The following is a 22,636-nucleotide window of genomic DNA, read 5'->3' on the forward strand; positions in this document are numbered from 1 at the left end:
ATTTTTAAAATTGTATTTCTTATAACTTCGTGCATTATAATGATTTCTGTAATTTGTGAGTATCAAAAGTAAAAAGAATAACAACATCATCAATTAAGTATCCATGAAACCTTTTTTGTTGATGAATAAAAATGATGATAGGAAAATAAATTCAGTGATGGCGGAAATTCGCAAAATGTAAACAAATTATGGTGTTATTTTCTTTCTTTTTTTTCTTTTTTTTTACTAAATTGAACAAAACAAAACAATCATATCCATTTTATCTTTATGCAAGGCTAGTTTGACAATGTGATTAGTTTTAGAAAAGAATTAGAAAAAAATCATCGCTACTATTCCTATGAATGACGCTATCCCAATTAATTCTCGTTCTAATTCTCGCTCTAATCGCTAAGAGCTACAGCCCCGAAGTTTGCCAGAACCATCAACAATGGTCTCAACACATTAAGACATCATTTTGTTTTAACCATACGCATGTATAGTATACATAATAACATTCAGGTTTTTATACATGTTTTCCTTTTTTCAATATCTAAAATACTTTAATTTTCACTGTTGTAATCTTAAGAAAAAGCCTGACGGAGGCTTTCACTCAGCAATATTTGTTTAAAATTATTCTTTTAAAATCTAAAATTGAACTTTCATTATGATGATTGTACACATTCAATATATTACCCATTCAAAGAAATTAAAAGTTCACTTCAAGTTAAGGTAGCTCGCGGGTCTACTGCTTGTGAGACAACCTACCAAAAAACAAATGGGTCATATAGATCAATTGGTTTCAAAGGTTTATTTCTGAATTTGTATGAGAGATTCGTCTTTGTGGTTATAGTGTAATCCGAATTCGTATTTCAAACACAGCGCTTGCAATCAATGCTTTTTAGATTTTGATGAAATATGCATATTTTAGTCAGAAAACGAATGTCAAAACCTCTGCCTCTAATTTTAAAACGAAAGAGACAAATTTAAGGTTACTCAGAATAATAATTAAAGAAGAGATAATTTAGAATTAATTCATAAAAAGTAACCAATGTGTGTTTTCGGACAATTTCACTTTCAAGTTTTAAAAGAAACATAAAAGGTATAAGACCTTAATTAAAATTTATTCGTCACGTTTGTAACTTTTATGAAAATGAAAATGGAATACTGGAATAGATCTAGATGATTGTACTACAAATAGTTATATACTTTTATTAATTAAATATAAAGATACGAGAAATTTTTTTGTCTTTTTGAAATGGAATGATTTATTCTACGAATTGTCTAATGGAAGGACACTTCCGGTTCGTTGAGAAAATGCGGGAAATCAAACTGAAAATAACAAAAGCATAACATGTGATGATATGGTCATTCTATTCATCAGACAATTTGTAGTATAAATCTCATGGATTCTATGGTATGTCAGCTGAATGTTATAACAAACTACCATACAGCTTTAGTTATGTTTAATCCTTTTCTCGTAAGGCATGCCGGTGTTTTTATCATGATTTACAGCTTGGAATAGTTATGTGACAGTGTTTATACACGTCTTGTTTGGTCTCAGTCGCAGGTATAACTGGTTGTAGAAAAAGGGCAATGTCCTTTTCGCTAACATTACATGACATAATTTGTATTTTAGTAACAATTTGAGGTGGTGTGTGTGTGTGTGGGGGGGGGGGGGGGGGGGGCTATTGCAGGTAACAGGGTTTTACATTAAGTTTTTGAATTACTAGACCAGTCGGGCTACTTCAGCAATTTTTCACTAGCCTTGACTCTTTTACCACTAGCCCTGACCAATTTTGACAAAAATAAACTAAAAGTAATGACAAACATAAAATATTAAATACCTGTTTCTGTTTAATTGTATTGGTTTATCTTTGCCAATAATGAATCATTCAAACACTATATTTAAGATTTAATTTTATTCAAACTGTACTAATAATGATACAAGTATTCAACGGTGACCAGGGACCAACAAAACTTTAGGGAGACTTCCCTACTTCTCCTTAACAGAGAAAGATGGAGAAGTTTGAGAAATCGGGGAGATTTTCATTACTTGACAATGGCATAACAGTAATGATGATATACACAGATTTAAACTTTAATAATTTAAATTAGATTTAATAGAAACAAGTCATTATGATTAAAAATGAAACAAATTCTAAAAATTGAAGAAAAAAATTATCATGTTTATTTAGTTTAAATTATAAGTTACCATCAAATTCACTGTTATTTCAACACTAGTCTTCAAGTAATAAACATCGTTTTGTACAGCATGTCGTTGCATCACCCGTATTTATAACCCCAAAAGATAAGACAGACTAGATTAATTAATCACAAGAGGCATAAACTGAGTTTGTGAAGACATCTTTAGAATTAAATAATTATCATTTTAATGCCCTTGGGGTTAATTTGCACGATTATATGAACTCTGTGTACAGTGGCGACTTGGACTTTTCTTCCAGAGGAAATTCCGGCGAAGTTACCGATCGAAAAGTATTTCCCCCACTTCATCCTCAAGGTTAGTCCTTGGGTTGTACTTAAATTACAGTTTGTAGAATTTAAGCCTGTTAGGAAAAACTGCTTTTATTTTTATTGATATTAATATTACAGAAAAAGTATGTGCACACTTTTTTTTCACACAACCAGTCGGGCTAGTACACAGACATTTAATCCGACCAGACCTATCGTTTACTAGACAATGTCGGTCGGACGTGCCTTAGTGTCAAACCCTGAGGTATTAATATATTTTAGAAATTTGTTCACTAACATTGCCATGGTTATAGGAATAAATTCAAAAGCTTAAGAATTTAACGAGTATATGCTGGGTTGGAAGGTTAAAGCTTAACAAACCACTTTTTAAAGAAACATAAACTGCCCCAACCAAGTTTTTAATATTACTTGAATAAATTTTGTTGCTATTAAATTTATTTCTAATAATTCAATTTGCTATCATGAAATAGAAAAATTAAGATTAGTAGTACTCAAATAAAACAACATTTAAAGCTGCTTGGTCTGATTTTTTTGTTATTACAGTATCAATTTTTTTTCCATACAAACCATTAATCTTAGAAAGTTATGGACTTTCTCCTATTTACACCAGTAGAATCAGTCTCCTTTCAAAGTTAGAAATATTCAAAGTAAATAAAAATAATTTCTTTTTGGGCAAACAAAAAAACAAACCAAAGTGTATCACGTGAATTTTTAGAAAAGGAAACCGTTTGGTTTTGTCCCCCGAATGATTAGGGTTGTTCAACCCGCATGCTATGCATCGATTGTAAAGAGAGCAAACTTCAGAAATATTAGCGAACAAAACGTACACATGTTTATTTGTAATTTGTCTGATTATGTCCACCTTTATTTAATGCGATGTCAAAGTCGTAGTACAACCAAACCCGTCTCGTCGTTGGGTGAAATTTAACATGAGGCAAAATAACGCGGTACCCTTTTATGTCGTTTGTTAGCAAATTTTGTACGTATTTTTCTTCGTTGAAATTTGGCCTTATTGACTAGGAAAAAAGTACTGCAATGTCTATTATAATTCATATACTAAGCATAGCCATCGTTTAAAAGTGTGCATAAAATTTGATATAAAATCGACCAAGCAGCTTTAAAATTTATGTAATGTCATGCAGATTGATAGATTGAAAGACTATTTACTTTTCTTTAAATTTTCCATGCGAATAAAACTGATAAAGCATTTTAAGAGTATGTGGGTTTTTTTAACAAGCAAGCAATTTTTGTAGCAGTGGGAAGATAACCACTTTCAACTGAAATAAATTTAATTAAAAAAGAAACCACTAATCCTGCTTTTATTGAAATAAGAGTGGCGCTCATTTAGTTTTAAAATCAGGTCTCAGCATGATAAGCAGGTCTCAGCATGATAAGCAGGTGCTCACCAATTTTTATGATAATCGCTCTGTACTTACATGTAAGTGTACCAAGAAAAATAATTTGATATTTGTAATGCTTAAAATCAGTAAATGATTTACTGTTGATAGTTATATGAAGAGTTGAGTTTACACTCATTATTTTGGAGTTACTGCTCCTGAATCAGTTCAAGACTGTTTAGTAAATGTTCCAACTTCATTTGTTAATTGTGCCTTTTTATTTTTTGTTAAGAAATGAATTTTGATTAATTCACTGAAAATCCTTTTGCTCATGAATCTCAAAATCAAGTTTGCAAAAATCATGTTTAGTTAAGCAAACAAAGTAGAGGATCCTTTGAAATTTAAAATGGAATATTTTCAATGAGAAGATACTTTAAAACATTTGGAATTGAATGTATTTAAACTGAGATGTTTTTCTGATGGTTCTGAACTTTTGATATACAGTACCGATCAGACCCAACCTAACAGAAAGTAAACCCCAACTAAACCCTGGATTTACTTTCTGGGTTTACTCTGGGTTTACTAGAGTGGACCCAGAGTAAACCCCAAGTAAACCCAGAGTGGACACAAAGATTAAACCCCGATCAGAAGTATACCCTAAAAGCAGACGCTACATGTGTATTCGGAATATTCAAGGGGCAGGAATTACAGGCAGTAGGATGATAAGATAAAATACAGGTCTGCTTCACACTTCAGTGCATATAGTTGACTCCAAAAGCAATTCTTTAGTAAACCCAAAGTAAACCCTGAGTGGACCCAAATTTTCAAAAAGTAAACCCAAAGTAAACCCGGGGTTTAGTTGGGGTTTACTCTGGTGTTAAGTTTGGTCTGATTGGTACTGTATATAATCTTTGATTGTGTAACTGCCTGTGTGAAGGAATTTCTTGAAGTACTCTTTCAGCTCATCTCTATTTCTTTAAGGATTTATGATATCAAGGAAGAAGAAAATAAGTACCTTATTTACTGAAAATGGCAGAGCGACCTGAAGATTTAAACCTCCCCAATGCTGTTGTCACTAGGATCATCAAAGATGCAGTATGTATATTATTTATACTTTTTTAAAAATTCAGTTGGTCAGTCAATCTAATACATGTGTGTATCAATTTTGCAGACTGTAAATTTTATTTCATGTTTAATAAGGTAAAAACTTCATTGCAACAACTAGTCTTTATTATTTAATTTGTTAAGATTAGAGGACTGCTGAAAAAGAGTTAATAAATACCTATATACAATTCTCAGTGCTCTATGTGTAAAATTAATCAAGTTTGTGAAAGTTTTCTGTAGACTGACTTGATATGTACGAACAATGTAATATAAACCATAGCAATTGGTGGCATTACTGTAACAAACAAAACTATACCGGTAGTTTTAACACAAGTTTCTTATTTTTCACCCAGATTCCAGATGGTGTAAATGTTTCGAAAGAAGCCCGACTAGCAATATCTAAAGCTGCGAGTGTGTTTGTTTTGTATGCTACATCATGCTCTAATAACTACGCCATGAAGGCAAAGAGGAAAACCATAAACGCCAATGATGTCATCAGTGCCATGGAGGAAATGGAGTTTGATCAGTTCGAAGATCCACTTAAGCATTGTTTAGAAGGTAATGATTCTCTTTGTTTTTACCCAGGCTTTGTCTAGAAGGTAATGATTCTATGAATTCACATATACTTTATCTAAAATGTGTAGTTGTTCTTTTGATTTAACCCATGCTTTGTTCAGAAGGTAATGGTTCTCTTTGTTATGAGCCAAACAACCCATGGTTGTCTAGAAGGTAATGGTTATCTGTGTATATCCCATGCTTTATTTAGAAAGTGATATTATCTTTGGTATAACCCATGCTTTGTTCAGAAGGTAATGGTTCTCTTGGTATAAACCATGCTTTGTTTAGAAGGTAATGGTTCTCTCGGTATAAACCATGCTTTGTTTAGAAAGTAATGGTTCACTTGGTATAAAGCATGCTTTGTTTAGAAGGTAATGGTTCACTTGGTATAACCCATGCTTTGTTAAGAAGGTAATGGTTCTCTTGGAATAAACCATGCTTTGTTTAGAAGGTAATGGTTCTCTTGGTATAAACCATGCTTTGTTAAGAAGGTAATGGTTCACTTGGTATAAACCATGCTTTGTTCAGAAGGTAATGGTTCTCTTGGTATAAACCATGCTTTGTTCAGAAAGAAATGGTTCACTTGGTATAAACCATGCTTTGTTTAGAAGGTAATGGTTCTCTTGGTATAACCCATGCTTTGTTCAGAAGGTAATGGTTCTCTTGGTATAAACCATGCTTTGTTAAGAAGGTAATGGTTCTCTTGGTATAAACCATGCTTTGTTTAGAAAGAAATGGTTCACTTGGTATGACCCATGCTTTGTTCAGAAGGTAATGGTTCACTTGGTATAACCCATGCCTTGTTTAGAAGGTAATGGTTCACTTGGTATGACCCATGCTTTGTTCAGAAGGTAATGATTCTCTTGGTATAAAACATGCTTTGTTCAGAAGGTACAGTACCCGCAACGTTATTTCTTACAAGATAAACGATAGGATAGGATTCACGCACGATAGGATAGCATTAACGCACGATAGAACAGGATACACGCACGAAAGGATAGGATTAACGCACGATAGAACAGTATACACGCACGATATGATAGGATTGATACACGATAGGAAAGGATAAACGATGTTCATGATAAACGTATGATCGCTTTAAACGATATTTACGAACAAACTGATAATGGCAGAATTTGAGAGAGAACACATACAAATAAAGATTTACGTGGAATATCTTTTTAGTAACAATTGCCGAGTTGTTAATCATCGCTGCATTATTTATAGAATGTATAAAAATGACCAGTTAATTTTTTTTCAACTAAAATTATGAGCTTTAATGATCAATAAATTTTCTGTATTGTTAAAATTGTTTTCATTACCGAACACCCTAGCCGTACCCTGCAAATAGTTCAGCCGGAGATTAAATCACTCGGAAAATAGCGGGTTTAATTATATAAATCCAACTCTTGTATAAAGTAAATATAAAATCTATCATAAGAACATTTCTTTCTGTATAAGAAAATGATGCATTAAAAACGAATTATTCAGGACAAGTTAAATAAATATTTACACAGATACACATTCCGCGTACGATTTGTTAACATTGTTCTCATTACCACACACCCTAGCTGATAGCTAGCCGAGAACATTTCAGCCTGAAATTAAATATCACACGGAAAATAACGGGTTCAAAATACAACTCGGGTTTTCATTCAATATAAATTATATCATCAATAGTTTTGTTTCTGTAAAATATGATGCAACAAAATTATATTGCATAAAAGTTAATGTTTACGCAGGTATACACTCTGCGTATGATTTAATATATTTGATATACAGGTAAATATTTTACCTTGTTCCTAAGAACTTCGTTTTTCATTTATAATGTTAACAGATATGATTTACATATAATATTGGTTAATTTTGATCTAAATAATTTAAAATTTAGTATCTTGACGAAATGTTGGATAAAAATTTTCAATTCTTCTTCGTTAAATATTCGTATACGGCGCACCGAACGAGTTGCAACTTAGTAATAAATTTACTTGCTTATGAAAAGGCACGAAACGATTAACACGATAGGATAACGGAAGAATTGTTGAAATTAAACGATAAACCTGATAGGATTAACGCACGATAGGATAGGATTAACGCACGATAGAACAGTATACACGCACGATAGGATGAAATTAACTCACGATAGAACAGTATACACGCACGATAGGATAGGATTGATACACGATACGATAGGATAGGATTGTAAAAAATAACGTTGCGGGTACTGTAATGGTTCTCTTGGTATAAACCATGCTTTGTTCAGAAGGTTATAGTTCACTTGGTGTAACCCATGCTTTGTTAAGAAGGTAATGGTTCACTTGGTGTAACCCATGCTTTGTTTAGAAGGTAAGGGTTCTCTTGGTATAAACCATGCTTTGTTTAGAAGGTAATCGTTCACTTGGTATGACCCATGCTTTGTTAAGAAAGTAATGGTTCTCTTGGAATAAACCATGCTTTGTTAAGAAGGTAATAGTTCACTTGGTATAACCCATGCTTTGTTAAGAAAGTAATGGTTCACTTGGTATAAACCATGCTTTGTTTAGAATAGAATGGTTCTCTTGGTATAAACCAATCTTTGTTAAAAAGGTAATGGTTCTCTTGGTATGACTAATGTTTTGTTCAGAAGGTAATGGTTCACTTGGTATAAACCATGCTTTGTTAAGAAGGTAATGGTTCACTTGGTATAAACCATGCTTTGTTCAGAAGGTAATGGTTCACTTGGTATAAACCATGCTTTGTTCAGAAGGTAATGGTTCTCTTGGTATAAACCATGCTTTGTTCAGAAGGTAATGGTTCACTTGGTATAAACCATGCTTTGTTCAGAAGGTAATGGTTCTCTTGGTATAAACCATGCTTTGTTCAGAAGGTAATGGTTCTCTTGGTATAAACCATGCTTTGTTTAGAAGGTAATGGTTCACTTGGTATGACCCATGCTTTGTTAATAAAGTAATGGTTCTCTTGGAATAAACCATGCTTTGGTAAGAAGATAATGGTTCACTTGGTATAAACCATGCTTTGTTAAGAAGGTAATGGTTCTCTTGGTATGACCCATAGAGGGTATTGACTCTCCTTGTATAACAGATTTAAATGTCTACATTTAAATTTGATTGTTCTTATAGCTTACAGAAATGAACAGAAAAACAAGAAAGAAGCTAATGAAAAGAAGAAAAAGGAAAAGGAAGTGGAAGTCCAGACAGTGGAAGATGTGATGGAGGAGGAAGAAGATGATGATGACAATGATGAGGACAATGAGAAGGATGAGGATTTTGTGGCTGAAGAGGAGGAGGATGATGAAGAGGAGGACGAAGAAGGTGGAGATGTGGAGTCAGTCGGACCGGGCAGTGTTGCCAATGACAACGCCAGTGTATCAGGGAGTGCCACGGGAAGTGTGGTGGAGATTTCTGATGATGACGGCTGACAGGGGGGGCTGTGTGTAAATGGGAAGGGACTACAAATGTGCATGATAGATCAGTGGTACTCTGTGGTAAAATGAGGAATAAATATGTGAGAGACTGTAAACTATGAAATGTCTCATTTCAGTCGATACTGTATGATTAATACTGAGAAATATCCAAAGATGAAATCGATCTGTACTATAAGAGCAGACATGTCATCATTTTTCAAAGTGGAAAGGCCAGACAAAAAGTGGCTTGTTCATTTAGTTTGCTATAGATAGTATAAGAAATAAAAGTGCATTTTTTGCAACCTCCCCCCTTCTCGTTCCTGCATTATTGGAAGAGACAAAAGTGTTTTAATTAAGCATTATTAGTACTTGGCAAAATAAGATTTAAACTTAAGAAAATAATGAGGAAAAAAAGATTATCTATTATCGGAGAAAGGCACAACTTGAGGCGGAAGTTGAAGTAGTTTTCAAATAAAACTGTGAAATGTGACCAATAATAGTTAGTGCTCTGGATCAGGGACGAATTTTTTTATAAATATGTAAAATTTATGAAGTTTTTTTTTTTTGGGGGGGGGGGGGGGGGGTGGGGGGTTGGCATCAGGGAAGCTTCAATAATGTGGCATTAAAGTAAGGTGGTGGGAAGTTCACCTAGCATAAAGTTTTTGGTTCAGATTAGTGTTAACTTTTAAAGGTCATTTTTCTCAATTCAAAACTTCTGATTTTTTTAAAATTGAATTGTTACATGTAGCAGCAAAAGAGTTGGGCTACTGAAACGTCTGCCTATTACGCACAATATGCAAAATAGTGAAAAACTGGTAAAAACGTGGCAATAGTCGCAGATGGCACAAAAGATCCCCTGATGTTTAATGACCCTGGACATCAATCAAACTGAAGGTCAAAATACGAAAAAGATGACATTACTCTTGAATGGACGTAAAACAGCAAACGAATAATGATTTTTAGAGTAAGTATAATGAACTCTGATCACAGGACTTATATTAATTTTGTTTATGACATGATTACGAGCTAAATGTGAGGTAAACTATAGAGAAAATGAACTATACAACGTGATATTTTTAGCTCACCTGAGCTGAAAGCTCAAGTGAGCTATTCTGATCACTTTTTGTCCGTCGTCCGTCCGTCCGTCCGTCTGTCCGACCGTCTGTCCGTCTGTCTGTCCGTCTGTAAACTTTTTACATTTTGAACTTCTTCTCTAAAACCGCTTATCCAATTTCAACCAAATTTGGCACAAAGCATCCTTATGGGAGGGCAAATATAAATTGCAGAAATAAAAGTCCGATCTGTATTCAAAGCGGAGAAAACTTTGAAACTGTAGAAAAAGGGGGGTGCATTTTTAAAAATCTTCTTTTGAAGAACTACTGATTCCAATTCAACGTAGTTTAGCATTAATTATCCTTATGAGAAGGAAAATATAAATTGCAAAAATTAAGGTCTAATTCTGTTTCAAATCTGAGTTATCACGAAAATAATAATAAAGGAAAGGCGTGTTTCAATCAGTTTAATAGCTTCGGATTCGGCATCCGGTAAAATGGGTAGACAAGACTTGGCCTGGGCAAAACAAAAGATTGGCAGTTATTAATCTGCCAATCTCATTAAAATTTCAGGATATTTGATGGACCAGTATATTTGAATTTGCTGTAAATATTGCTGCAAAATAATGCGTATTTGGAATTGACGATTGCCGATCTGCCCCGGCTTTTATTTTGCCACGGCCCGGGTTTGCGTACCCATTTTACCAAGACTCGTATTCCATACTTCTAAAACGAGGTTCTTTGTTTAAAGCAGCCATGACATTATACGAAAAAGGGTCGATCTGACTATGATGAATTTGCTTGTTGTGCAACAGTTCGCGTATGAAGGGAAATTTTTGAAACATGAAAAATATATTGGTGCCGATTTTGTGAAGTAAACTGAGGCTAAATATTTCAATGCGTTGACAGTTTTCACACATGACGTTGATGTTAGCTTGTTCTGATTTTCGTTTCGTTTTCATTATTTATGCTTTGTAACCTGGAAACTGTCGTCTGTATTTCGTGATTTTTACGTATCAAATCAAACAGAGACTTCGGGTAAATCAAACAGTACGTTAACTGTTTACCTGCGCAAATTAAGCAAAATCTGATGTAGGAGTACTGAAATACAATTCATTCTATCGGTAATTCGGCATTATCTTTTGCGTAATGGTAGATTAATGCTATAGGTTTTTGTTGAGATGCTCGGCATTTTCTCTAGTTTCTTCAGTTTAAATAGAGTTTGATATCACTTACGGAAATATGTAGGTATATACATGTATATATATGATTCATTTCGAAGAAATCAGGCACGTAGTATCAGGGGGGGCCAGGGGGGGGGGGCCTGGCCCCCCCTCTTTTTTCTCGCAACAACAAATTTTTTAAAATTGACATTTAAAAAAATGAATTATAATGGATTTGGCCCCCCCACTTTTGTGGAAGTTAGTAAAAAATCGATATGAAAATAAGGAAATGAGTAGTCAAATTGAATTTACCCCCCCCCCCCCCCCCCCCCCCACGGATTAGGAATTTGATGATGTTGAGGGAAAAATTTATATTTTTGGTAGGGAAGAATTTTTTTTTTGGAAGTAAAGTTGAGTCTACCCCCCCCCCCCCCCCCCCCCCCCCCCCCCCCCCCCCCCACGGATTAGGATTTTGAAGAATTTAGGAAACTTTAAATTTCCCCTTTTTTTTTTTGAATTTTTATTTTTTTTTGCTTGTCAAGATTTTTTGGATGGGTCTGGCCCCCCACTTTCAAAAACGATGCTACGTGCCTGGAAATAAATTGTGTTCTTTATTTGTTATACATGTAGTGCATGTTTCTTGTGTTTAATTGTTTACAATTTCTATTTACTAACCATATTTGAGTGTTAAGCTTCGAATTATAAGCAAGATACGGAGATTTGCTCACAATTCTATGTTTGTACACAGATCTTAAAAGCTAAAGATTAAATCAAAGTACTGATAGTACTGAAAAGCGCTAACCCAGCTTCTGTATGTATATAACAGATATATGTATATAGCATTTCAGCTTCTGTATACGCACTATATTTCCTCATCACTGCATGACAGTCCCTGCAATGATGTATGTAAGCCCCGTACATTAATTTCACAAGAGCCCGTAAATTAGAATCACAATACCCCGTGCAGTTATGTGCGTAAACCCCTGAAACTGGTTCCCTACCCAGTTTAAATGATGTATACTTTTGCTTATAGGGGGCGGTTATTCGATGCACCGTAAGTTGAAGTCTAACGACAATAAAGCGCTGAGCTATGCTTAGCGCTTTAAAAAGTAAAAAAAAGTTAATCTTTAAAAATCTTTTTCTCAGAAACTAATCAGCCAGGAAAGCTGGAACTTGTGTGAAAGCATCCTCAGGTAGTGTAGATTCAAAGTTGTGAAAATAATGATCCCCAGGGGTAGGGTGGGGCCACAATGGGGGGGTCAAAGTTTAACAAAGGAATATATAGGGTTAATCTTTAAAAATCTTCTCAGAAACTAATCAGCCAGATGATTCTTTATAATTGTTAAGACTTTGGCCCCAGGACAATTCTTTGGCCTCACGAGAAGGTTTAGAGTTTGATGTACGTTTATATCCCATATATAAACTATTGTTAGGGATCTTTTTTAGAACTGCAATACTCAACATATGATATGACTATAAAATCATCCTGTTAGAAAAGGGACTAATGATTATAAACATAAGGATATCCAGTAAAAAATGGATTTTACTTATACAGGATTTACATGAATTATTGTACATTGTCCAGATAGTTTGTATTATGACTCCACTGAGCTGATTTTATCATACCTATTGTTCCTCAGGTGAGCGATGTGGCCCATGGGCCTCTAGTTTTACTTTAGAATCAATACTACAGTAAATGATTCAAGAATTGTTCAATATCTATTGCACACTAAACGATGGAATATACTGACCCCAGTATGTCATTACGAACCATTTGCTTCAAGTTTACCAGTTTGGGAGGAATTTATCTCACCAAAGACTTCTTTACATGGTTTCTTGACAGATGCACTCAAGAAAATAAGAATAAACCTCCCCTCCCCAACCCCCTTTTTGTCTCAAAATCTTAGTATGGATTTGACTTGACTGTTGACGTTAAAGCGACATTGACGGTCATCATGTGACCGACGTCAGCCAACTAGAATTGATGACATTAAAACATTATCGTCATAGGTAGGGTAAACATGTACACGGCCCATGGTGTCTCGCAAGAAAATTCACGTGAACAGACCCGTCACATCAGTCACGTGACAAAAGGACAGGGGCGTACAAGGCGTTAAATATCCCTCATCTTGATCAATAAAAAAGAATTTAACAAATGCTAAACCACTAGTATTCATTTTTTGCTTGTACATGTATACATTGTTTATACTATAAATTTCAAGGCGATTTTTCAATAACGTGCTTTCAATCTGTAATCACAAGAGATACTGGTTTCCAAATTAAACCACACGACATTTTATACCTAAATTTTGACCATTCACTGTGAAAAATTGCAATTTTTTTGTATGAATGGGTCAAGACTCCATCCTAAAAGTACTTTTTTTAAAAGAATAAATTTTCATTTTTTATTATTTATTTATTATGGGTCAAAATTCGTGGTTTTCACAAAAACATGAAACTTTGTCTTTAACTGTCAAACTATAAAAATCATTCACCGGGATTGATATGTGTCAAAGTGCTCAGTGTGACAGGCGGATGATTGTAGACAGTAGCTCAGTGTGACAGGCGGATGATTGTAGCTCAGTGTGACAGGCGGATGATTGTAGCTCAGTGTGACAGGCGGATGATTGTAGCTCAGTGTGACAGGCGGATGATTGTAGACAGTACCTCATGTCTGAGAGAGTGTTCGAATCGTAGTGGGCGTTTTCTTTTTAATTACTGCGCTTTGCTTTCTTTTTGATAAACGTTTTTTTTTCTCAATTTTTATATAATAGAACTACTTTGAAAAATATTTAAAACCCATCAAATAGCGATAAAAAATATATATTAAATTATTGCTCAGTCCAAATAATGTCAAATAAACAATAGCGCTGATACAGTAAGAGATTGTTTGAGATCAGATTGCAATGTTAAAAAACAAATGAAACTAAAGAGAAAAGTGTAAAGTATAAATGTATGTTTGTTAATGGTCAGGTAATGCAGTTCTATATTGTACATGTACTGGTGCACACCCTCAGATGTAAAATTCTATTATATGAGATATACGTTACTAAGTTGTTTTAGTATCTTAGCTGCGGGGGATTCGACAGCATTGCACGCTCTTCTCCTTTTCCAAACAAAATTACGTATTTTTGTGCTAGAGGTTACCTGTATATGTGTGTAGTAAAATGCATTCTTTTAAGTTTAGCTGTCCATATTGGCTTTCTTTTGGTTGGGAGCATTGAAGAAAGCATCATTGGGTTACGTAATATATAAACATCGCTACCGTCAGACTGGCATGAACAGCATTTACTTAAGTACTGAATGCTTATTTCTGGATGTCGCCGGTCCTATAACACCAAGGCTGCGCAGACTGAATACCGCGCAGTCGTAAGCGAGATATGATAATTTGTCTGCACATCCTTGGTATGTTATAGGACCGACAACATCCAAAATTAGCATTCAATGCTTATACTTATATTCATGTCGATGTTTATTTTTATGAAGTATTTGTGTATCGTTGCTTTAATTATAGCTTTTATATACTCTCTTAGTAAGGGTATGAAACATGTTTGGAACAGCTATATTAACATGTTATTTAGTTTGCTTCCGCGACTTGAAAAATAGTGCCAGAAGCTTTTGTAGAGAAAAATCGTTATTATCAACGAATAGATATGATTAAACGATTTTTTTTATACTTACATATTAAATTTGTTATGTAAGTTTAAACGTTACATTTAATGTTACAATAACAAATATATTCAAAACGCGTGATGGTGTTTGTAAATGTGCCGATGCGCTGTGAAAAGGCCAAGAGTATTCACATAACAATGTAAACATTAATTATTCAAGTTACTTGGATACAGTTTGTCACTTTGAGAACTGACACTACTAAATAATGTGTCAAAGTAAGGGAATTTTCCACGCGGACCAATTGATCTAAAGTGACGAGTTCGTGGTTCGAACACGATCGAATTATTTTTTTTTGACATTGAGATATCGTGAATGTATTTGAATTACGTCAAAGAGTAACGCAAATGTCGTGTTGTAAATTTTGGATTTACCGGGTGGTAGTGACGTTGTAAATTTTGTATTTACTGCCACCCGGTAAATTCAAAATTTACAACATGACACAAAGTTGAGGCACAGATGCAGTTGTCTGTATTCTACGAACCATGGTAACTAGAACACGTAAAACGTAAGTAAAAGCATTTTAATATTTACATATCTGTAAATTGAAAAGTTTATGTTCTACATGTACAACCTCTTTAATTCATGTTAGAATATACAAATGCTTTCTGTAAATTGAAAGGGGGAAATTGATGTGCAAATATTTTAAACATAGATCAAAACTCGTGGGATATTTCGAAGATGCAAAAGTATCATGAGACAGTGTGGACATGTTGCTTGTCCTTGAAACTTCTTAAAGGACCTATCCATACCGGAGTATTGCAGCACTGTTAGGGATATCGTTACTCGCTCCCGCGTCCTTATCACGTGAGTTATGTCTGGCGTTATGAGGTACATAAGGCATCGGCTGCCAAAATACTTTCCTTTTTCTGACTGTTAGTAACGAAGGGAGATACTGTCGTCTTCTCTTTTCTGATGATAGTTCGTTCATTAATTCATCGGATAGATCTATATCATTACTATCCACAGAAAGATCTCTCAGTTTCCGCTTCAAAACTTCCGCTTTTAATAATTGACTCAGTACTTTAAAGTCACGGTCTTGATCGGTGGAAATGAAATTCATCAGATCTGATTCGGAGAGGTCACGTGACTCTGACGTGGCAATTATGGCAAATATGATGGTGGTGATGGCACACAAGACATACGAGCAGTTGTTGTATCGTGGCATCTGTAAAATAAGATATTGGAGTTATTAAATCCAATGCTTATAACTTTCTTAAATTTCAAATGCAATGCTAGTAGTTTAGTGATTTCTGGATTAATTTGGCCCAAGAAAGAACCTTGGATAGAGAAAGGATCATGTTATGACCAGTGCGTGCATACTCAGCTCGCGTGACGTCATCAATTAGCAGTCGATATTGATATTGAACAGACTAATGACAGACTCTGGACAAAGCCAATGTAAGCGAGTGGCCACACGATGGCTAGCATGTTTTTACGCTTATAAATACTAATTATGTCAACTACCTCGACTACTGTCCATTAGGGCCGAACCCGGCGGTCACTAAGCCCGTGACATCGACACAGAGCTCTCCGTCATTATCTATCAGATCCCCATTAGTGGGGCCGTTATTTACAACAATCTAATAACATTATCTGGGGACGGTGTATAGAACTTGTTGTCATGAAATAGGAGTCCGGAAGTACAGCATTGTCGTCAAATATGTGCAAGGTGTTGTTGAGATGTAAGAGTGCGGGAGTGCTGAGATGATGTCAGAGAGAGAGAGAGAGAGAGAGAGAGAGAGAGAGAGAGAGAGAGAGAGAGAGAGAGAGAGAGATCAGGAAAATATGATGAGGGGAGATTGAGGAAACAATCAGGTGTGATTATTTAGGGAACTGCGAAAATATTGAAATGTGATTATTGAGAGGAGTGCGAAAATATTGATGTGTGATTATTTAGGGGAGTGCGAAAACATTGACGTGTGATTATTATGGGTAGAGCGAAAACATTGAGGTGTGGTTACTAAGGGGAGATTGAGGGAACAATGGGGTGTGATTATTAAAAGAGCATTGGTGTGGGGAGATTAAGGGAACATTGATGGGTAGTTATTGAGGGGAGGATGAGAGAACGTCGAGGTTTGGTTATTGAGGGGAAATGATGGAACATCGAGGTGTGGTTAGTGAGGAGAGAATGAGGAAACATCGAGGTTTGGTCATTGATGGGAAAATGAGGGAACATCGAGGTGTGGTTGCTGAGGGGAAAATGAAGGAACTTTGAGGTTTGGTTATTGAGAGTAGAACGAGGGAACATCGAGGTGTGGTTATTGAGGGGAGATTGAGGGAACATCGAGGTGTGGATAGGAAGGTGAGAATAGAGAACGTCAAGGTGTGGTTATTGAGGGGTGATTGAGGGGACATCGAGGTTTGGTTATTGAGGGGGACAGAGGGAACATCAAGGTTTGGTTAGTAAGGGGAGAATGAGAGAACGTCAAGGTGTGGTTACTGAAGGGAAAATGAGGGAACATCGAGGTGTGGTTACTGAGGGAAGAATGAGGAAACATCGGGATGTGGTTATTGAGGGGAGATTGAGGGAACATTGAGGTTTTGTTATTAAAGGAACATTGATGTGGCGATTGAGGGAACATGAAGGCGTGGTCATAATGTAAGAGTGCAGACACATTAAAGTTTGTTTGTTTTGGGTAAGTGCAAAAACGATGATGCGTGGTTTTTAAGGGAAAACAAAAACATTTTAAAAGATGTCGGTTGTAGACGAGGACAAAATTAAGGATTTAGAGAGAAAGAAAAAGAAAGAGAGAAATTAGGAAAGAGAGAACAGAAACATTAAAAATGAGGAGTGATTATTTGGGAGAGAGTTAGAATTTTGAGGCGTGGTTATCATTAGAGAGCGTTAGAACATTGATGCGTGGTTATCATTGGAGAGCGTTAGAACATTGAGGCGTGGTTATCATTGGAGAGCGTTAGAACATTGAGGCGTGGTTATCATTGGAGAGCGTAAGAATATTGAGGCGTGGTATTCATTGGAGAGCGTTAGAACATTGAGTCGTGGTTATCATTGGAGAGCGTAAGAATACTGTGAAGTGGTTATCATTGGAGAGCGTTAGAACATTGAGTCGTGGTTATCATTGGAGAGCGTAAGAACATTGAGGCGTGGTTATCATTGGAGAGCGTAAGAACATTGAGGCGTGGTTATCATTGGAGAGCGTAAGAACATTGAGGCGTGGTTATCATTGGAGAGCGTTAGAACATTGAGGCGTGGTTATCATTGGAGAGCATTAGAACATTGAGGCGTGGTATTCATTGGAGAGCGTTAGATCATTGAGGCGTGGTTAACATTGGAGAGCGTTGGAACATTGAGGCGTAGTTATCAATGGAGAGCGTGTGAATATTGAGGTGATTAAAACAAGGGAGAGTATGGGAACAGTTAGGCGTAGTTATGAATGGATAGCGCGGGGATATCATTCAAGCTACAGTTTGATAGGAAACTTGTTTTAGTTTTATCTTTTTATTGTATTTTTCCCAGTAGGAACTACTAGTTCTAACGGGTGTCTTTGACCCTCCCTGAACTCGACGGCCTTCGGCCTCTTAGCCATCATTAAATGAAACAAAAACAAACACAATATTAAACGCCGGTAAAGATGTAAATGAATTTAGTATTGCATTTGATATCAATTTTTCCTAATGACTGATCACTGGTTTTTAAACTTTTAGCAGATACATTGATACTTATACATGCAGCAGAGATTGACTCAATATGCAGATATCGATACCCTTATGATTGATTCTCTATGTCCTTTTAATGTCAACTACTTTCACCAATAAGAGAAAACTTTCACAAAATGGACATGAAGAGCTGTAAACCAAATATTGTAAACTTGATAATCTCCAAGATATTCTATTTCAACAAATGAAGGCTTGAAATCGGCTCTTAATTCAATTTAAAAGAATTCCTAGGGAACAAAAAATAAAGTTTGTATCAAAGAAATGAATACCGTGGGAATGATGTAAGATGCCCTGCAAAGATGTCTCATGAAAAATGGCTTAGAAAAAAAATATATGCGGTTTTTCTGAATGAAGTGATTAAAAAGCTTGCAGGCGGGTAATGGAAATGTAACCTACACACACACACACACACACACACACACACACTCTCTCTCTCTCTCTCTCTCTCTCTCTCTCTCTCTCTCTCTCTCTCTCTCTCTCTCTCTCTCTCTCTCTCTCACATTTTTCTCTTAAAGTATATAAACTGAAATTTAAAAAAAACTGATAAGAAAGTGAACAGCGTGTATTTACGTCGATTCGAAAACGAGAATCCTTCAAATACATGTAATGACTTTTGGGTTTGTATATACCTTGCGTTTGAAAGCACAGACCGGAAGAAGTAACTGTCAACACTTAAAATAAGGCAGAAAATTAATACCATTATCACTTTACTCGAGAATTATTTTCACGGAGGAAAAGCCTCGTATTGAATTCATTCCGTTTTCTTGAACATGCAGAAGCATCCATCAGGCGTGAGGTATCTACCGACGGAAGAGATGCGGCGGAAATTAAAAATGATTTGGGAGGATTAATGGTGATGAACATATATCATTAAGCTAGCGACCATCAGTGCTGACAAAATGGAGAGGATGAAACCCATTTACACAGCTGAAGTCCTCACATCAGGCCCACCGATGGCTGTCAGGTCGCTACCTGTATGTCGCAGGCCGTGTAGATGATGTAAGACATTTTTGTTCCTTTGATCAAGACGTTCTCTAATTGGGATAATAGATTTCTTAGACAGTATATCGGTCTGAATCATAAATCCTATCGGTGTAAATGAGAGAGGGCAATGTATTTATTTTCATTTGCAGAATTAGATTTATTGGTTTTTTAACTTATTTAGTATACTAAGTATTGTATAAAACGTGACATCTGTTGAGATAAAAAATGGAATTTAATTTTGCCTTTGGCTTGTATGCAAAATTAAAATATTTTTTTCATTCGGGATTGACGAGGAAAGCACTGGAGGATATTGGGTGCAGAATTCAGTTGCAGAATTTGATTGTTTGGCTAAATATAGGTAATACCTGGTGGCTATGGTTGTATAAGAAGGTCGTAAAATAAATTGAAGTGAACCTGGTTGTGTGCGATCACTATTAGTCAGAATAAGAAAAGTTAAAACCATACGGTTTTAATATATAGGTAAAACAAGTTAAGTACTTAGTGTATAATAAATATCAAATGTAGGCAGCGGTTGATATCACTTTCTAGAGACTGACACTTAACTCCTCGTTGACAGAAAGTTTTGTATTCTTTAGCAAGTATTCTTCCTTTGCTGGAATAAGGAACCTAGAACCTATAAAAGTTGGATCAAGGAACTGAATGAATTCCTTACAAATAGAAAAAAACGTTCAATATATATCAGGTTTATTACTGTTGAATTCCAACCTAGGGCCTCTAACACCGAGTAACTGAATGCTTCCGTCCATTATAATTCTTTTGGGGAGAAGTATTCGCTACATGTGCATTGTTAAAAGACGAGGGCAAATTGTTATTTTTGATGAATCTTGAAAACATCTACAAGTAAAAGACCTAAGCTCCAAGTCTAAGATCGCTGTATCATGAGACTTTGAACCAAATAAATCTGCTTTCATTAGATTTTATCAAATAAAGCGCGGTGGAGGAGTACTTTAGCTGCATCAAAGTGTTGTAGAGTTAAAATTGGTCTCCTATAAAGACACACGGGAGACTTAATATTACACGGTTTTCTAACGCAACGATAAAGTCGCATTACACCTTGATAAAAACAACAACTCCTTGATTGAACAATTGGATATTAATACTTTAATGTACACCCATATAAAACCAATTTAACACTTCTGCTGCGCGACCATTAAGGAGAATCTGTTAAAAGGTTCGGTGACGAAAATCCCACAAATAGTCATAAAATATATCGGGAGAAAATTCCTTAACATCCGATTTGGAGAATTTTTAACAGGGACAATTAAATGTCAGGAAAAAGACACAGATATAACTCGATTCCGAGGAAAAGTTATAAAAAGACATTTGCGTTCAAAAGAAGGATGTTTAGCGGATGATCGGAATTAAAACTGCTGCTTGCGTTTTGTCTCATCAATCAAATCAACAAAAGATACAGCGGGCCAGCCTGATCAGGGTGTGTTGATAAGGGATCATCTAATTAAACCTTCAAAAATCTTTAATCAGATAACGGGGAATAGCACAATGAGGGATCGCGTTCGATTCACTAACGCGATCACACGACGCAGAGGAAACAAAGGGGATTAAATTCAACTCACACTGGGTGAGAGGCGACGTGAAGACATTTAAAAAATTGATGGTACTGAGTTCAATTCAATCACTGCCTGTTTACTCGTTAAACTACTAATGTCGTAAAACCGAAGCGGAAGATATATTTAATTAGTTCCTGTGGTAATGAAGAGCGTCATAAGTTGTTGTTGTTTTTTTTGGGGGGGGGGAGGCGGCAAATATCAGGCAAGCAAATGTTGACCCCCATTATTGATTTGATTGCGATTGAAATATAAGAGAAATACCGGTTTTTTCGCCTCGATATGAAAAAAACCCGATCGTCTGGGATAGAGAACATGCCGAATACAAAGATGACTGCCGCCTCAGACTTATCACCCGTAGCTGTATAGGACCACTCTCGGTAACCTCCTTACGAGGTGATATAACCAAATAGTACTTCTTTCATTAAAAGACAAAAAATCTAACAAGATTGATAAATATCTGATGGATCTCGCAGTTTGTGGGTCTATTTCTATAAATTTACGATGTACTAATACAGTAGAAATATAAAAATGTCTATAGCTAATTATACAGAAAAATTCTTCCATTCAGTTTCGATTCTTGACACATGAAACTCAATCATGAAGAAGACATTTCATGACACTTTAGTCGCAAATGATGTAGCATAAAAAGGTGAATAGGAAATTGATGTAAACATGTGAAGGAAGACTTCCTTTTTCGCTGAATGAATGTAAAAAATAACATTGTCACGAAAGACAAAAATATTAACAGGGAACAAGAATTCAAATCTTAAGGTGGCCCAATACACCTTTGAATATTTTCTTAAATCATCAGAAAACTAATTGATTATGATGGAGAGCATATACGTCAACTGGGCGAAAAATATGCAATGTTGAATACAAAATTATGATTTTCAAAATTTTAATTCAGTAAATATGAACAAAAGCTCCATGCGGATTCGAACAAATGATCTGGTTCACAAGCCATCTTGTTGCCTAGTATCTTAAAAGGTGCATTAAAAGATACAAATCCTGATGTAGTGAGGTACCTTAAGTGCAAATGAGCATAGTACAAAAATGTCATTTTTGCTCTTTCTTTTCAGAAATAAGTACTTTATTCCTGGAATATGATGTTTCCTCTGTATAGATATAGATTAGATCTGATATTTGATGGGGTCTTGATTTAATTCTCCGATACTTAGTGTAGGAGACGCTTTGACATTTACTCGCTGACTACAAAGAAGCTACTCTTGATGGGGAAACTCGCGGTCAGGTTAGTGACACGCTCTTATCAATAGTTTGTACTCTTCGTTTATTAAGAAAAAAAAGGTGAAAAGGCACAATATCATTCCATAATGTACCGATCTCAGGTGATGCATTATATTAAAAAAAATCAGCTAGAAAAACGTGAGGGTCTCAAGGTAATCTTATTGAACTATGACTTGCTTATGAAGAGTGATAAAAAACCTTGAGAGTCTGAATATAGTGTTTCAAATTCTGTGATATATATATATATATATATATATATATATATATATATATATATATATATATATATATATATATATATATATATATATATATATATATATATATATATATTTTTTTTTTTTTTTTTTTCCAAATGGCCATGTACATAATAGTGCGACAA

At 35.3% G+C, this 22,636-nt stretch overlaps 1 protein-coding gene across 1 annotated transcript; it reads left to right on the plus strand.

Moving 5' to 3' along the window:
• Positions 1-1,262: 1,262 nt before the first annotated feature.
• On the plus strand, positions 1,263-8,995 carry LOC128157470 (DNA polymerase epsilon subunit 3-like). Its single transcript, XM_052820032.1, has 4 exons — positions 1,263-1,393; positions 4,788-4,901; positions 5,264-5,468; positions 8,588-8,995. Exons 2-4 carry the CDS (start codon positions 4,836-4,838, stop codon positions 8,884-8,886), a joined length of 570 nt encoding a protein of 189 aa, XP_052675992.1. The 5' UTR covers positions 1,263-1,393; positions 4,788-4,835; the 3' UTR covers positions 8,887-8,995.
• Positions 8,996-22,636: the final 13,641 nt, after the last annotated feature.

Source organism: Crassostrea angulata, chromosome 7 (genome assembly GCF_025612915.1).
Source record: "Crassostrea angulata isolate pt1a10 chromosome 7, ASM2561291v2, whole genome shotgun sequence".
In the NCBI taxonomy this organism is placed as follows: domain Eukaryota; kingdom Metazoa; phylum Mollusca; class Bivalvia; order Ostreida; family Ostreidae; genus Magallana; species Magallana angulata.

Excerpts from the sequence above, each read along its gene's own strand:
- LOC128157470 (XM_052820032.1), top strand. The coding sequence starts at position 4,836 with ATGGCAGAGCGACCTGAAGATTTAAACCTCCCCAATGCTGTTGTCACT. Across the intron at positions 4,902-5,263 it reads CTAGGATCATCAAAGATGCA|ATTCCAGATGGTGTAAATGT; the intron begins GTATGTATATTA and ends TTTTTCACCCAG. Across the intron at positions 5,469-8,587 it reads ACTTAAGCATTGTTTAGAAG|CTTACAGAAATGAACAGAAA; the intron begins GTAATGATTCTC and ends TTGTTCTTATAG.